Source organism: Dermacentor silvarum, chromosome 9 (genome assembly GCF_013339745.2).
Source record: "Dermacentor silvarum isolate Dsil-2018 chromosome 9, BIME_Dsil_1.4, whole genome shotgun sequence".
In the NCBI taxonomy this organism is placed as follows: domain Eukaryota; kingdom Metazoa; phylum Arthropoda; class Arachnida; order Ixodida; family Ixodidae; genus Dermacentor; species Dermacentor silvarum.
Genome location: NC_051162.1, coordinates 119,150,208 through 119,168,939, shown reverse-complemented (window position 1 = coordinate 119,168,939; position 18,732 = coordinate 119,150,208). Strand labels below are relative to the sequence as shown.

Below are 18,732 nucleotides of genomic sequence, written 5' to 3'. Positions count from 1 at the left end.
AGCCTCTGACCCAGCCCCACTACAACGTCTTTGTCTTTGCCATGGCTCGTGACAATATATATATATATATATATATATATATATATATATATATTACACATAACACACACCGCAGCGTGTCTGCTTGAGGCGTTGTTGTGCGCCATTGGCCATTGTTCATAACCTCCGAGAAGGTTAGCATTGTCATTGCATCACACGATACATCTCATCGTGGCAGAAGTGTTACCCTTTAATTGAATTATGAGGCTGTATACGTGCCAAAACCACAATCGGATTATGGGGCACGCCGTTATGGGCGACTCCGGATTAATTTTGACCCCCCTGGGGTTCTTTAACGAGCACCTAAATCTAAATACAGCACAGTTTTTTGTATTTCGCCCCTGTCGAAATGCGGCTGCCGGGGTTGGGATCAAACCCATGACGTACGTCGAGCAACTCCACAGCCGCAAAGCTATCGCGGCGGGCACAGAAGCGCTGATCTGACGTGCGCGGCCGCTTCCGTAGTGTTGCCTGGACGCGCGTGCGTGGCTTTGCGTCTGTTTCGCCTTGCATCACTTGTCCACTTGACAAATGTGCACAGCGTTTATTTTTCAGAAATAGCGGAAACCTTTTTTTTTTTCGCCATTGACATATTACAAAGGAAGACGACAGGAAGCAGTACGTCCACACCGCTGTCAGACAGCCACACGCATCAGACAGTCGGATTTAAGTAAGTTTATTGCGCCGTTATTACATGTGCTACAGAGCAGAGGGGGAAAAAAAAACGCGGGGTTAAGCTTAGTGAAGAAACAGCGCAATAAACGCAGTTGTTTGCATGACCTGGCGGTGCAATGATCGGAGTGTCGAGTGGCAGGGTCAACGCGCTACTTCTGTCTCTTGCCGTTTGGGGCTGCAGGCGGGACATCATCAGATCTACGTGGGAAGGCTTTAGAAACTGCGGCAAAAAAAAAAGAAAAGAAAAGAAGAAAAAGTCGCCGCTGCCGGGGTAGAAGCTGTCCCGCTTGTTTACACATGATTCTCTGCCTATAGTACATTTGATCACGGGAAGGTATGCGTGTATGATAAGCAGTTCTGTACGTATTCTAACCACTGTACTCCGAAGGTAGCGCGAAGGTTCGCGGAATGCGGTTGCGGACGAGCTTTGCTATGCCGATGCCGGACAACAGCCCCCGACGTGTGGCCCCGCGGCGGATCGCACCGTTTTCGATGCACGCGGCAGGCCGCACTTTTTTTTTTTTTTTTTAATCCAGCGGCCGTGCCATAGGAATCCCAACATCAAGTTTACCGACAGACGTCAGCGCCACTCCTTCCCCTTGCGGAGAGCGGCGTCACCATGTATGAGGTCGCCGGCACCGTGAGGCACTCGCGATGTTCGCGAGCTTTGCTAAATGACAGCGTATATTTGCGGCGTTGTAGAAACCCTACCGCACACGTTTTCGAACGTAGGGTAATGACACTTAGTAAGTATGAATGTTGCGAAACGATTGTAAAATGTTTAAACGGACGTTAGAAAGAAAAAATACTCTGAGTTGTATTAAAAATTGCCCTTCTATACAATATAAAAAAAAATATTCCACTCTTACCGTGAGAAGTGGCTTGCAGACTTGCTGACTTGTAAACGCGAAACTGGTCACGTCACGCAGATGCGTCTGTCAGTAGCGGGCGGTGGTCCTGCATCTATTCATCGCTGACGAGCACAATGTCGCGTCTTCGATTTAGCTTATTGAAAAAAAAAAATCAACACCGCCCGTGTACTCAACCCTTTGTGATCCGAATTTGAGCCGCTCTTTCAATGTGATAACAGCATCGTCACCCATACTTTCTCTACGCGCTCTCGGATTAGGAGTTATCCTCGGAAATCCCCATACTGAAAAGTTAAGCGTAACTGATGCGATTCGCGTTTTATCTCCCCTTCGATCTATCGCGTGATTACATTGGCTACTTCTGTTCCTTCCGTCGTCGCTTCGCAGCAACCGTCCAATGCAAACACCCATGGCAAGGAATAGATGCATACAAGTGTATCTGCTCAAAGATAACGAGATAAGCAGGCCAGCCCACATCCAAATAACATCTGATAACTTCGAGGACGCCATGCGCCGGTGTATCGCAGTTAGGAGCACCTACTGATGCTTTCATAATGCTATAGTTTTATTTTCAGGTGTCCGTGAGCTACCGGGTGCTATCGCGCGCAGCGAAGAGCGGAGAGATAACTTTCGCAAACGTTGCATAGTCCCGGTCGGAATGTTTAATTATCTTATCATCGCGAGTCCGGCAAGGCTGAGCTTGTCTTCCCCAATTGCCTCTGTATGCTGTCGCCGCGTAAGGATCGTTTAGAATGACGTAAACCATCGACACAATTCTGAGTAGTTCTAGAGATACATTCTCTCCTGAAGGACCCGGTGGTTACACGAGCCTGTTGCCGGAACAGTAATTAACATATTCACTACTTGTTGCTGGGCTATAGTTGCTCCATACCTATAATGGTGTAATGGGACGCGAAATAAAGTGAACACCAGGAGCAGCTGCGAGCGACGCTCTTTGCTTTCCTACTTGACTACTTCGCGCCCTATTACATAGTAATAAGTAATAGCTTCGGCTATTCAGAACGCTTAGATGAGCTTAGTTGAGACATATCTACATCAGTAACTCTACAACGCTCTTCTACTCAACGCTCCATCTCGACTCGAGCAAGTGCATCGGAATTACACTGCACGGTGAGTATTTTATTTATTCATGAGTACACTCTCATGACCCAAAGGGCGTTACCAAGGGGCTGGGTAGAAAATATTGTAGCGGAGTATTGCAGAGTAGCATGTAGCAATATTGCCAGAACAAGCAAAACACGATCTGAAAGTTAGAACGTGATTTGCAAATCGAAATTCCTTCTTTGAGAGCAACAGAGGGCGGAAGGCAATTCTTTGCTTGTCTTTGGCGAGAAAGACCGTAAAACAGATTAAGGCGGCAGGAAGTAATGGCTACTTAATTTGAGCGGTCAATCCGATTTGAAAAATGAGGAGATTGCGAGATCAGTTCACGACGAGGTGTTTGATTATAAAAAAAAAAAAAAAAACTTATGAGAAACTGAAAGACGGTAAACACTTTCTCTCATAACCATGTTCTCGGAGGCCAAAAATCGATTTCATCAGCTTGATTCCAGCGTCCCTGCTTTCTTCTGCGGTTTACAGCCTCGCATCTGCAATGCATATACGTATGAGGAATAACTGAGGGCCAGCTTCGCACTGTGTAGCGCTGCATCGAACGATTCTGTCGCAGCTGGCATGCGGCGATGCTAGTTTCTAGGTCATCCGCTCCTCGTCGGACGGCGAAGCCTCTGTATACGGAGTGCGCCGGAACTTCCTGTGGCGTCTATTAAAATACTTGCAATTGTAATTGCAATTTTGAAATTGTAATTTATTCGCACAAGAGCGAGTCTGCGCTCGGTGGCGTGCCAGGCAAAGTAGATAGGTAAGAACGCTAGATTGCCACCGAGCGGATCAAAACGCAGAAGCGCTTTTATGAAATAACACCTGGACCGATTTGAATGAAATCTGTTGCACTTGAGAGAGAAGGCTAAATTCTACAGGGACTACAAAAAGTCAACTCTTGATTTAGGGTCTGGAATGCTTTAGAAATGCTGCCCAAAATGTTTAGCGTAAACGCTAGTGTGTTTGTCATGCAAGCTTGCCACCGAGTGGACCAAAACGCAGAAGCGCGTTTATGAAACAACACCTGGGCCGATTTGAATGAAATATGTTGCATTTGAGAGAGAAAGCTAAATTCTATTGGGACTGCAATAAGTCAAATGTTGATTCCGGGTTGGGAATGCTTTAGAAATGTTTTCCAAAATGTTTAGCGTAAACGCTAGCGTGTTTGTCATGCAAGCTTGCCACCGAGTGGACCAAAACGCAGAAGCGCTTTTATGAAACAACACCTGGACCGATTTGAATGAAATATGTTGCACTTGAGAGAGAAAGCTAAATTCTATTGGGACTGCAATAAGTCAAATGTTGATTCCGGGTCGGGAATGCTTTAGAAATGTTTTCCAAAATGTTTAGCGTAAACGCTAGCGTGTTTGTCATGCAAGCTTGCCACCGAGTGGACCAAAACGCAGAAGCGCTTTTATGAAACAACACCTGGACCGATTTGAATGAAATATGTTGCACTTGAGAGAGAAAGCTAAATTCTATTGGGACTGCAATAAGTCAAATGTTGATTCCGGGTCGGGAATGCTTTAGAAATGTTTTCCAAAATGTTTAGCGTAAACGCTAGCGTGTTTGTCATGCAAGCTTGCCACCGAGTGGACCAAAACGCAGAAGCGCTTTTATGAAACAACACCTGGACCGATTTGAATGAAATATGTTGCACTTGAGAGAGAAAGCTAAATTCTATTGGGACTGCAATAAGTCAAATGTTGATTCCGGGTCGGGAATGCTTTAGAAATGTTTTCCAAAATGTTTAGCGTAAACGCTAGCGTGTTTGTCATGCAAGCTTGCCACCGAGTGGACCAAAACGCAGAAGCGCGTTTATGAAACAACACCTGGGCCGATTTGAATGAAATATGTTGCACTTGAGAGAGAAAGCTAAATTCTATTGGGACTGCAATAAGTCAAATGTTGATTCCGGGTCGGGAATGCTTTAGAAATGTTTTCCAAAATGTTTAGCGTAAACGCTAGCGTGTTTGTCATGCAAGCTTGCCACCGAGTGGACCAAAACGCAGAAGCGCTTTTATGAAACAACACCTGGACCGATTTGAATGAAATATGTTGCACTTGAGAGAGAAAGCTAAATTCTATTGGGACTGCAATAAGTCAAATGTTGATTCCGGGTCGGGAATGCTTTAGAAATGTTTTCCAAAATGTTTAGCGTAAACGCTAGCGTGTTTGTAATGCAAGCTTGCCACCGAGTGGACCAAAACGCAGAAGCGCTTTTATGAAACAACACCTGGACCGATTTGAATGAAATATGTTGCACTTGAGAGAGAAAGCTAAATTCTACTGGGACTGCAATAAGTCAAATGTTGATTCTGGGTCGGGAATGCTTTAGAAATGTTTTCCAAAATGTTTAGCGTAAACGGTAGCGTGTTTGTCATGCAAGCTTGCCACCGAGTGGACGAAAACGCAGAAGCGCTTTTATGAAACAACACCTGGACCGATTTGAATGAAATATGTTGCACTTGCGAGAGAAAGCAAAATTTTATTGGGACTGCAATAAGTCAAATGTTGATTCCGGGTCGAGAATGCTTTAGAAATGTTTTCCAAAATGTTTAGCGTAAACGCTAGCGTGTTTGTCATGCAAGCTTGCCACCGAGTGGACCAAAACGCAGAAGCGCTTTTATGAAACAACACCTGGACCGATTTGAACGAAATATGTTGCACTTGAGAGAGAAAGCTAAATTCTATTGGGACTGCAATAAGGCAAATGTTGATTCCGGGTCGGGAATGCTTTAGAAATGTTTTCAAAAATGTTTAGCGTAAACGCTAGCGTGTTTGTCATGCAAGCTTGCCACCGAGTGGACCAAAACGCAGAAGCGCTTTTATGAAACAACACCTGGACCGATTTGAATGAAATATGTTGCCCTTGAGAGAGAAAGCTAAATTCTATACTGGGACTGCAATAAGTCAAATGTTGATTCCGGGTCGGGAATGCTTTAGAAATGCTTTCCAAAATGTTTAGCGTAAATGGTAGCGTGTTTGTCATGCAAGCTTGCCACCGAGTGGACCAAAACGCAGAAGCGCTTTTATGAAACAACACCTGGACCGATTTGAATGAAATATGTTGCACTTGAGAGAGAAAGCTAAATTCTATTGGGACTGCAATAAGTCAAATGTTGATTCCGGGTCGGGAATGCTTTAGAAATGTTTTCAAAAATGTTTAGCGTAAACGCTAGCGTGTTTATCATGCAAGCTTGCCACCCAGTGGACCAAAACGCAGAAGCGCTTTTATGAAACAACACCTGGACCGATTTGAATGAAATATGTTGCACTTGAGAGAGAAAGCTAAATTCTATTGGGACTGCAATAAGTCAAATGTTGATTCCGGGTCGGGAATGCTTTAGAAATGTTTTCCAAAATGTTTAGCGTAAACGCTAGCGTGTTTGTCATGCAAGCTTGCCACCTAGTGGACCAAAACGCAGAAGCGCTTTTATGAAACAACACCTGGACTGATTTGAATGAAATCTGTTGCACTTAATTGAGAGAGAAAGCTAAATTCTATAGGGACTGCAATAAGTCAAATGTTGGTTTAGGGTCTGGAATGCTTTAGCAAAGTCGCCGAAAATTGGTATACGTTTAAGAAAAATAGAAGGAGGAATATTCCAAACCCGAAACTCTGCGCCAAAAGCAGATATATTCTAGTTCTGTGAACTGCATCCGTTAAAGCATCTGCACTGCACAAAGTTTTTGCACTAATTTACAGCTTCCGTGAAATTATTATAATGTTTACAAAGGTTTTGCAAATGTCCTACTCATGTAATATTGCCATATTTCATAGCGGTGAAAAATACATCAATTTTGTCTGCTTTAGATGTGCTATTAGGTGCAGTTCACAAAATTGTGATACCATTTTTCATTGCTGAGTTACGAAGTTGTAAACGTGATAGTGTCTTTCTTTTCTTTAATATCTCACCATTTTCAACATTTTTAATAATATACTTGATAGCACAAATCAAGGTTCCGCTCCCAACAGCTAGACACTATAAATTTTAACTTTTGCTCAAATGCAGGAAGCCTCATCAAATTCAGTGCAGTGGTTGCCGAAAAAAAAAAACGATTTCTCCGTTGCCACGTGCTTTGATAGGAAACCCCAAGCTAGAGCTTCTTCCCTAAATTGGCACTCCACTGCCTGTCAAGGACCCGTCGGTTTATTATTCATAGCTTCGGAGCACCGCATGGTCTTGACGCGATGACATTATAGTTCCGAAAATTTACCCGCTGGTTTGCAACATTCGTTCCCACTTCATCGTAAAATATGACATAGTCGTAAAAACGGTTGTAACACCTGCCAGATGCCAGAAAACGTACTTTTACACAGCCGTTACAGGCGGCTTCCAAGCTTAACAACCGTCGACATTACCACCTCCGCTACTGCTAAAGGGACCCTCACCAGGTCTGGCTATGTTATACAGACAAGCGCAGCATATATACAACCCGCGTTGACCATCGTGTCTGCAAAGCACACAGCGCTGCGCGCCCCCTGCCGAAAACTGCTGAAATTTCAAATCAGACGCAGGGCGCGCCCTCCCCGTCGAGGAAGCTACGCTACCAACCAGAGTCAAGATCGCACGCACAAATGCCGTGACGTAAACTGCAATGTTAGTTACGTCACTCACCATGACACGTGACTTCGGTTAATCATATGTTGCAGAAGGCGCAACGCCGCTGCTCTAAATGCGCCGCGCAGCAAAAGGGAAGAGAGGGAAAAAAAGTAAGCAAGTGTTACACGTTTGCAAAACGTGAAGGCGACAGCCTGCAAGCTGTGGAAGAAGACGACGATGAACGCGCGAGCAGTGGCATGAGCGCGTGTCTGTGACCACGTGACGTGTGCAATCAGGCACGCACTAGGTACACCTTTAGTAAGCCACAACCGTGGAGCAGCCGTCGCTTCCGGGAAGCGGACTCGTCTCGCAATGCGGTGGCCCGGGTTCGAGTCCTACCCAGGCCGAAATTTACCAAATTTTCTTTTCAAAGCCACTAGTTTACTCTGAGAAATGTGACATCAATCCGAGCATTTCTTGCGACGTCGGCTACTTTTCCTCACGGCGCAGTTTCGCCAAGGTCACCGTCAAGGGCACCGCCATAATAGACACCTAAGGCTTTCGGATTAATAGTTATATTGAATTATAAATAATATTATAATTCATTTACTTGTAAATGGGAGACTTGTCAGTTTTTGTATTTTTTAAATATCTGTATGGTTTCTACCCGCAGCTCTGCCCTAGGGCAGGGCTTCTCAGGACCTTGTGAATAAAGTTCTTTGTTTGTCTGTCTGTCTGTATGGTTTCTACGTCCTTGACCTTTATCTAACGCAAAATAAAAAAAATGTGATGACGAGTGGCTAATATTGTGTCAGGACTCCTTTAATTGTTGTTGTTTTTATCTTCGCCCGTCTACGATGTCGTGCGTTCCAGCTGCCAATTCCAGCTACTCACAGCGTTGCAGTGCTTACCGTAATCCTGTCGGCACGAAACTGCGTGCACCGCACATGAATCATTACTTTGGTGTTACACGCAGCAGTTGCTGCAGTACGCAGGTCACAGCCGTGCCTCAGATACGCACTGAAGCGTTAAATTCACAGTATACTAAAAATACGGCGCGAAGCGCAAGAAGGCAAAAAAAAAGGAAAAGCAAGAGAGAGAGAGAGAGAGAGAAGGCGAACAAATGTTTACACAGAAGAGAGGACAAAAAAAAAAATCAGCAGCCCTTCTTCTGTTGAGAAAATGGGGGTATTTGGAGGAAGGAAAACTCCTTCCTCCATGACGACGACCTAAGACTTTAGTTGAAGTCCCGCCCACGAAATCCCACTGCACCCACTCGCCCTGCCTCCGCGCACCAAAGCACAGATCTGGAGAGGCCACAATATTGAAAATAGTTCGCCTGCCCGTGACGTCATGCAAGTTGGCTACTCTAATTGGCTCGCGTATTTTTACATATACTCTTTGAGTTGAACTGCGGTGTATTCGCCACTGCATGCTATGAGTATTTCCCACTATATACAGCAGCCTTACGGACGCGTGATGAAAAAAATAAAATAATAAAAAATCGCAAGAACACTTAGAATTGCTTAAGCGTGTTGACATGAGTACAAGGAAGTGGACAGACGCAAGCGGTACAAACACCTTTAGCACATTAATGCAATTGAATTAAATTGTGGGGTCTTGCGTGCCAAAACAACGATCTGATTACGAGGCATGCCGTATGGCGCAGGACCCCGAAAAATTTTTGACCACATGTGGTTCTTTAACTCGCACCTAAATTTGAGTACACAAGCGTTTTCGCATTTCGCCCCCGTCGAAATGCGGCGGCCGCCGCCGGGATCGAACCAGCTACCTTGAGCTAAGCAGCGCAACGCCATTGCCGGCCCCTAAGGATCCTTAGCGGCTGCCTCTAAGGATGTAGAAATTTACATGAAACCCGTTATAACCTTTAAGAAAGGTAACTTCTACGCAGTCTTCCAGGGTTCATTGAAACTTTGTCAATATGGGCTTTAGGATATTTTACCGCGTACTCTTGAGGCCTCTCATTAGTATGCACAAAAAGTTTACTCGGTTCCTGCAACATTTGTTTGCGTTTCAAGTGGTTTTTCGTTAAAGTTTTCTGTCTCAAGTGGTGTAGCAAGCTCGTGTGCTGGGATTTTTAAAGCCCCCAGGGATAGGCCAACCACCGGGAGGAAGGGGGTGGGGGAAGTAGATGTCAAAATAACCTCGTCTGTCAAGCACAGATCAAGCTTCCATCGTTCTTCACGCTCGCGAGCAGAATCCACCGAAGCAGGCGTGCGCGCCGCTTGACTGTCGCAGAACGCTTGACCTTCTCTCTCGTGGGGGCCTCCCCGCTAACGCACGTGCCGATCTCGGTCACGTGGCAACCATTTGAGGACCGTTTGTGAACAGAAGAAAGGCCAGAGGAAGAAGAAATAGACGCAGATTGCATCAGCGCGAGGAATGGCGTGCTGCAGTACGGAAGCTGGGCGTTAATCGAGGCTGATTTTCTGCGACGCAGCTCGACACGCGAGCGCTGGCTTTCGGCAAACCCTCACTGCTGAAAATAAACGTTACAACGCAGGCCACAAATGGGCAATTAAACAGCTAGACGACAAGAGCACCGACTTTCAGCAAGGCTCCTTTCGTAATATAAGCGTTACAATGCAGGAGCCAAACGGTCAATGAAACAGACGACAAGAGAGCCGACTTTCAGCAAGGTTTCCTTCTTAATATAAGCGTTATAACGCAGGCGAAAAAACGGTCAATGAAACAGATGACAAGAGTCTTTAAGCAAGGTTTCTTTCTCAACATAATCGTTACAACCCTGTTGACAAAGGGTCAATGAAACGATAAGAGCGCCGACTTTCAGCAAGGTTTCTTTCTCCATATATGCGTTACAACGCAAATGACAAACGGTCAACGAAACAGACAAGACCGCCAACTTTCAGCGCGATTTATTTCGTAAACTAAGCGTTACGCGATTCAGGAGACAACCGGACAGGGAAGCAGACGACACAAGCAGTGACATTAGCAATCTTTATCTCGGAGAATAACCATTACAACGCAGGCCTCAAACGAGCTACGAAACATGTATATACGATCAAGAGCGGGTGATAGTTGACAACCGTTATATACCAAAATGTAGGAAACGTTTGCATTCAGCAATATAAAATGCCGGACGTCGGCGCTCGCGTCGTCTGCTTCGTGCAAGACCTCGACTTTACATAGTGCAGACGGTCGTTCTGTTTACGTATCGCTGGGGGAGCGTGAATTACAACACACAGAAAGAAACACCCTCAGACACTGACCACACGGCGCCAATTGCCTTCGAGTTCGCTGCAGGCAACTGCGAAAAGGATGGATGGGGGCGTTGAGCCACAGCCTGTTGAAAGGAGCGCGCGGTAGGATTTAGCAACGAGCGAGCGAAAGCGGAGGAAAGAAAGAAAAGAAAGAAAGGAAATGACGGGCGTGCGTGCACTTGACAGGAAAACAGAGGCGACATGGGGGGCGGGGTGCGCGCGGCACGCAGCGACGGCCTGTAACGACGGCGATGTCCTTGGACTTCCGCCGAGGAGAGCTGCGAGCGTTCTGACTGGCGTATGCCCGCGGAGGCGCGCGCGTCCTATTCTCAGTCGTTCAAGGCTAATTCGCTAGCGGGCAATTCCAGCCGAATATATAGCGCCTGCAGCGAGTCACTTTCAGCGGAAGACGCGAGCAATTCAGCGGACTGTTGTGCAATACCAGAGGTCCTCCGTAATACGTATAATTCGCAAGAAAAAAAAAGGATGTACGAATGAGAGCTCGTTAATTGCGAGCGGTTGCGAGATTCCCCCCGTAAATAGCTGGCGCGCACACAGACGTTTCGCTAGCCGGTACGTTAAGGTACAATAACGGGCTGGGTTGGTACAGTCTAACCCGGATATAACGAATCTGAAGGGGACCACAAAGAAGCTCGATATACAGCTATTTCGATATACAAAATACAAAAATTTTAGACAAAAATTTCAAGGGGATTTTACTGCTGTTCGTTATACACAATAATTCGTTATATGCGGGTTCGATATATCCGAGTTAGACTAATACGCAACGAAAGCGACTACAGCGCATAAACAGACAAGGCACGTACAAGGGAGACCGACAACCGCTGACTAAGTCACTTTCAGTATGTACATTTAGGGCACAATTAGGACCTTAAGGTTGTGGCGCCATATGTCGACAAACAATGGCTTCGATGAAGTTGTGCTGTGAACGAGAACTCGTTATTCATGCTTTGCTACAGCGCATTCGGGCGTCTCACAAATCTGCGCGACAGCTAATATGTTCAACATTAAATTAGTCTATTCGCATCTTCAACATAAATCACTTAACACGTTTAACAAATCATGTGATTTCACGAAGCCGTGCTTGGGGGACATACACGTTGATGAGCGCCGGAATCTCGTGAAGTTCCAGTCACTTTTTGTCCCCTGAATCATCCATCACAATGTTTAGAAATTGATATAAAGATCACCATTATTATTGTATAGAGCATGTGCGCAACAAAATTGTAACAATATTATCGACGAATGGGGGGAGAGGGTTTAGCCTGCGTCTCCAGGGTTCCTGGAGTCTGTATTCCAGTCTTCTATTTCGGGAGCATCATCCTTCAGTACGCGTTGAGCGGCTGAGCCACGGAGCGACAGGACGCCCGTCGCGCCGGACGTGATGGCTTTTAAGAATGAGTAGTTACGAAAGTGATGAGCCGTGAATACGGCGTCACATGCGGTGTCACGGGGTGCGAAGTGTACCACGTGACCAGCTGGAGGTCACGTGGTACACCGCTTCGTGACGAACGATTGCGTCACGCAACCGGACTCCTTCGCGCACCTGCAAGGAGACGAGACGGAACGCTCGCGTTGTTGCCGGCAATCCGCCGCGCCTTCTCTCCCATCATGGCCTTCTCTCCCATCACACACACACACACACTTTACCGTGCGGCGTGCGCTCAAAATTTACACCTTATCTTGAGTGAGCCCCCCTTTCATTTCATTTCACTTAATTACCTTAAAGGCCCCCAGGATTGAGAGTTGAGGGTTATTACACTCCGCAAGTTATTGTGATTTCATGGTCGTCAGGAGAACACGTGGACAGGCGCTTGCTGTTGAAACAGTGTTATTAGAAAGAGAAATGAGACAGTGCACCACTAAGCTGCACTCACGGTACTTTCAGTTTATGAACGGCATGGGTATGACAGTGTGACATAGCGTTTGTGACAGGGAAGTGTCGGGCGCGCAGCGCTAAAGAGAGGGAGAAAGAAAAACAAGGAACGGCAGGGAGGTTAACTGGACGGACGTCCGGTTGGCTACCCTGCACAGGGGAGAAAAAAAATAAAGGAAGAAAGTGCACGCAAGATACGTAGATGACTGCTATTGTTCGGGAACGTATATATAAGGGGCCTTACCTTTAAGCAATAAAATTTAACACCAGTAAGGTTCTTCGTTCTTGACCGACAATGTATGACACGTGGTGTGCGTGTTGGAGATTCACACGAAGAAGACAAACAAATATTTCTTAACACTCCTGGCGCATGCCTTTCATGTTCTTTTTCACTTTTACTGTTCCAATAAACACCGAACGTGGTGTAGACTAATCTGCGACTTCTGTCATTCCTAAAAGCATGTATACCGGGCTTTCGGAATGTAGTCGGTGCAAATGTCCGGTTTAAGAACAAATTGAAAAATACTCTGTAAAAATGTTTACAAAAAAAAAAAAAAAAGCTTCGGGACTTATCTCGTCCCCGAACGATAACCGTTCGTAATCTTGCGCAAACTTGTTTTGTTGAACGATGTGCCCTCGCTTTTCCTGGCAGGAAAGATATATGTATGTTACACTGATAACGGTATACTGTTTGTGACCTGAATACACCGGGCGCGCAGCGTCGAAGTGAAGAAAGGCATGCAAGACAAGTTGCGGTTATTGTTGCGGAACAAGATAAGTTTCGAAGGCTGTACATTTTTCTTACAGTGTATATAGGTTCCAACTTGCCCAATCAGTGTCTTGTCAACCTACAGTAGCAGTACCAGTGTTCTATGTTTTATGCGTTTTTTCGCCCCCGTGTAATTCGGCACTGGAAGTTACCGTGTATACAGTGGATGAATAAATGAATGGGCGAATGAACAGACAAGGAAGTGTTCCCAAGATACAGAAGAATGACATTTTTTTCTTTCTTTTTTGCTTAGCAGCTCTCTCACAGGACGTCAGTTGCAAGCGCCTTAATTTCTTAAACTTGGAACCATGAAGTTCCAAGCTGACAATCTATGCACGCATTCCACGTAGGACTCTTGCAACGCCACGTACGGCTTCCTGTTATCAGCAAGGCGTGGTTTGCAATAGTAAAGCGCCAGTCAAGACGTCAGTCTATCTCACGATGACGTCGCAGCGACGGTATTTTACAAGCCTGGAGTTTCTAGTGCGGAGTGTATCGGCGGTGACGTCACATGCGTCATGTTTTCCGCTGCGCTGGCGGAGATAAGCGAATCGAGACAACGCTCAGCTTCTCACCGTGCACGCTGGCTGTATAACAATACGCCGGCCTCGACGACGTCAGTGTTGCAACATACCCCGATCGCCTTGCATAGGCGGACACTCTTGATCTTGTGAGGAAACAGGTGGTCTTATCTGAGCAGAGTGCACACACACTCAATGGTTGGCACAGTGCAATCGAGGAGCGTAATGTTTAACAGAAAAATGCGCGCCTTTCGCTGGACGTGTTTGCCCGGGGCTCTCGATGAACGGGCTATCTGGCGTTATCGGTATATGCTGTTGCCCAACACATCAAGAAGGTCGGCTCCCTGTTGAGATAACAGCTATGTGTACTTGGCTACGTTCCGAGAGTGAATGAATCAAGCAAGCAAGCATGAAAGCAAGCAAGCAAGCGCACACACACAGCCTTCACGAGCACTGACCGGGCCCGAAGGGATTGAAGCTGATAAGAGAATCTCCTCCAAGTTTGCGGTACGTCGAAGGTGAAGGGGAGCCAGCAGCGGCATTCTTTTGACAAAGCTGCCTCAGCAATCGCAGGTGTCGAAAAAAAAAGGAGTACGAAGCATTTTACCTGCACCTAAATATACTTACGGGTATAAGGCTTCAAGCAAGTGACGGCAAGTTGCTACAGAGTAAGTTGTCTAATGACAAGGATGCGACACACACTATTATTTCGCTTACGAGAGACACACAAAACTATACATTTAGCAACGTTGAGAACCATTAGCCAGCGCGAGCACCAGTCGATTAGTTGACGTAGCAGTAATAAATGGTCGTTTTGAGGCGATATGGTCTGATAAAGGACGTAGTCTTCTGCGAACGTTATGTGAGAAGGGCATGAAGAGGATGCCCAACCTGCACCACCAAGGTATCGCTGATAAGTGTGTATTGCGACCGATTCGAAAGGAAGCGATCAATCCACGATAATATCAATGGCAAGAACGCTTGCTCATTAGTCGACGTTGTGGAACGCGGTCAAATTCCTTAGTGAAGTGCAGACATTAAATCTGTTTGGAAGCAAGGACCAATATTTTCGTGAACGTCAGTGGTAAATTCGAAAAGCCGAGTTTCACAAGTCAGGCCTCGCCAAATACAGCTGATTAGGAAAATAATAGTGAGTGGCTGTCGAGGATAGAAGCTAGGTGGGAGTACATTTGCTCTGTGAGTTTACAAGAAATGCACGTAAGGGAAATGGAACAATAATTCGATGGATGGGAACGGCGGCCAGACTTTGGCACCGGTATTACATGCCTAATTTTTCAGTCTTTGAGAATCAGAGCTGGTGGCGATAGACTGATAAAAATCACCGACAATTACGGTACTCCCTAACGCGAAATTTGAGCGCAGCTGTGTACGTGTTTTCATTTCGCGATATACTGAGGCATCGCACCGATCACCGCACCGACTGGCAGAGCCGCGAGGCGCAGCGCTATATATAGACCGCTTCCCGGCAACTACAGCTTATGTAATCGTAATGTTTACCGGAAAACGCGTGCGGCGAACGCTATGCACTGTTGCGTCCCGAATCGGCCGGGCGCATTCTTTGATTGTTTCCCATCGAGGCAGCTAGGCCCTTTCATCAGCGTCGCCCAGACGGCGACAGTGCCCAACACCGACGAGACGGGCAAACAAGCGCCCCAACTCGGCAGTGCGCATTCTTTGGGTGCTTCCCCCGATGCCACCCCCTTCATCAGCGGCCGCCTACCTGGCGACGCGGCCCGACACCGGCAGTGACGCGATGACAAAGAAGCTCACTTAGATGCGACTGACCACAACCGCCACCCTTCGTTAGAAGCGGGGATTAGCGCGAAGGCCATCCTCCCGACCCTGGCAAGATGACCGTCGGAGGGCAAGAAACTAAGTCACTGACTTTCGTGGAAGGAGTGTGAACCCCCTGCTTCCGGATTGCCTCGTCCTTGCTTCGAAGGTGCAACATTAGAGGCGGAGTTCGGTGAATACGACCCCTCTGATTGGCCGCATCAAGGTCATCTGATTCCCTAGTAGGGTGAACTAGGGAAGACGAATGTTTTACAAGGAGACACCTTGCGTGCAGTGGTGTGTCCTGACTTGGTCTGTCAAGTGCTCAGACATGTAGTGAGCTGAGACTTTCAAAGTGCTCTCCCCGATGGAGTGGGCTTCCATATCTGGAGCCACTGTAAATAAGTGGAATAAACCTTTTTTTTTCTATATCGCTCTTACTCCTGGACGTACTCATTCCTCTGGCTGAAGGATCACCGGCCTAAACGCTACCCGAGTCCCAACAGCACGAAGGCGAGCTTTCTGGTTCTTTTTTTTATGTCCCCCGCACGGCCGGTGCCGTCGCTGCCGCGGATACGCGGACGTGAGCGCCATCCGGTGGTGCTTCAAGGTGGCTTCCTCCGCCTTCCTCCTCGTGCTTCCGCTGCACCGATCTCCATCCTCTTTCATATTTCGCTGTGCTCGCTCGCTCGGTTACGCTGCCGAGGCACGCCGACGCTCAACGTAGGAACGGGCGCCTGTGAGCCACTCTCTAAAATCATTTGTAATATTTAACTGGAAACTGTTTTGGCTCCCTTCAGTAGTTTAGCAGGTATTTTGTTGGGACACTTACATCTTAAGATTATCAAATAAGTTACGCTATACTTTCAGCTGTGATTGTAATAGGTGACAGCTGCGTGAAGATGCGTCGAGGTAAAGAAGGTACTGGCTGCAAGGTAGGCTTATGAGTCATAATAAAACAAAATTAGGAAATCAGGAATAGGACATTTAGTACATCTATGTGCTCATGTACCGGACTTGAGACCCGCCATCTGTGCTTGTTAGTGTGTTCCAAAACTTTCGGGAGTTATCACGAAGGATATTCAGAAGGTCCTGGTGAAAATAAAACTACGCTTAGATTGTCTTAAAAGGTCAGTATACTCGCGGAACCTCGGACAGTATGTTTCCTCTCAAGGGTTTTAATGCGATAGCCTTGGACAAATCTAAACGTTGCCTTCGGCTAAGTTGGGAGGGACTTCCTGAGCGGGCGAAGGTAGACTGACGGAGCAAGTGGGAAACGAGAGCGTTGACTCTGACCTAGATAGGTACGTGACAAGGGGATCGGCGGCGGTTGTGCGGTACTCGGGAGGGACTTCCTCAGCGGAAGGAAAAGTGGTTTGTTACGAGAAAAGAAAAGGTTGGCGCTATCTTCTGCAGCCCTTGAGGGAGCACGGCTCACCGCTCGAAGGTAGACTGACGGAGCAAGTGGAAAATGATAGTGTTGACAATGACGTAGAGAGGCACGTGACAGGGGGATAGGCGGCGGTTGTGCGGTGGGTGGGCTGGATTGCGCAATGCTCTCAATCGCACAGTTTTGTCGGCCTTGGTTGCCTATGAAGACTATAATAAAACGGTAGTTGTGGTTCGCACAGATAGATGCATGCTTGCGTGGCGTTAAGCTTTGTGCCAGCAGACGCCCAGGGTCTAATTTCTTAACGATTTTTTTTACTTCGATCCTACACTTATCCGTCGATCCAAAGTAGAGTGACCGATACCAGGATAACGACGGCGTGCGACCCAAGGGTGAATGGTAAAAACCACAAGCAAGAGAAAATGTTACACAATCTGGGCCTTCCTGGGTGATGAGCCAGTGCGAGAGGGCCAACTTGGGGGTTCTGTAATGTGCCCAGAAATATCGCAGTAAGGACGTCTTCGCATTCCGCAAGCACTGAAGTGCGATCGCCCCGGTCAGGGCATCGGACCCGAGACCTTTTGCACACAAGGGCTGGTTGACTCAGTTGGTTTTTCTCCGCGGCGAAGCGTCACTGCTGAGGGTTATGTCAAAAGCTGCCAAGGACGCATCAACTTTTGGTATATCCGAGTTTCGCATAGCGTGTCACAGACCGACTGCTGATGAATGATTACCACAGCAATCCTGACTCGCGTACAATCTTGCGCTATACAGTTGCGAATAGCCGGAAGAGTCTTGTCCAGGGAAGCGGTATTACATGCCCGTTCATTGCCTATGAGCAAGGTCGATACATATTAGGCGTAAGGCAACACAGAACAAGAACAAGACAAAGCGTTGTTTCAACTGGCTTTCTTACTAATCACACCTACGCACAATTTACACGGAGAAGCCTGCCATGCGCAACCCCCTTCGCAGACACTCATTTTTAAAGCTAGCTTATACTATAAATCAAAGGAACCTTGTTCACTCAACGTTTTTCGAGATACGTTGTCACCGTATTTCACAACGTCCTAAAGCTCGCCACTTCCCACTCGGCTCAAGAAAGTGGACAGCAGGGCCGTTTGTTGAAGTGGTCACTGCAATTCAATGGCCGTGGCCTCTGAGACTGCATCGGTCCACCTTTGGTGCACCGGTGCAATCTCAGAGGCCGCGCACTGACAAACCACGGCGATCCCTGATCGATAACCTCGTAAACAGGTGCTCCCGGAGCGCACATCACGCGCGAAATGACCGACGTACATCGGGCTTGGCGCTAGAGCGACTCGCTTTTATTAATGCGGGCCCTTAACAAAAGTCCAAGGAAAAGAAAACGGTTACGAAAAAAAAGGCGGAAAAAAAGAAAAGAAAAACACCGCGAGGATGAGGGTCATGCGGTGCATCTCTGGGTGGGGTGCATGGGTGTCCCGCGGGCGCATCGAAACGCGTCGGCGAACGGCCCGAAGTCCGCCAGCTGCCGGTTGAGCCGGACCTTGGTCGGCGCCCACGACGCCCTCTCGACCACGTCGGCGACGTCTTCATGCGGCTCGCAGAAGGACTGCGCGTACAGCAGGAAGAAGAGCTGCTCCGAGCTGACCTTGGGGACTTCCGGCAGATGCAGGGACACGTCGCGCATTCGGTGGCCGCGCTCCGTCTGTGGCGAGAACGTCACCACGGCCGTCCTGTCCACCGCGGCAGGATGTCATGGGTAGAAGTGGAAGCGGGAAGCGCGAACAGTAGAAAAAGGCAACATAATATAAGAGACATTTAAAGACAAAAACAGGTTTACGCTCTTTTAGTAAATTACCCTTCGACAATAAAAAAAAAAAAG

General features: G+C 47.2%; 1 protein-coding gene across 1 annotated transcript in view; it reads right to left on the bottom strand.

The window, feature by feature from the left end:
• Window positions 1-18,181: 18,181 nt before the first annotated feature.
• Window positions 18,182-18,732, bottom strand: part of LOC119463852 (neprilysin-1) — a 35,699-nt gene continuing 35,148 nt past the window's right edge. Inside the window, exon 10 of the mRNA XM_049655410.1 lies at window positions 18,182-18,583. Coding sequence (XP_049511367.1) covers window positions 18,292-18,583 — 292 coding nt within the window. The 3' untranslated portion in view covers window positions 18,182-18,291. The remainder of the gene's footprint in view (window positions 18,584-18,732) is intronic.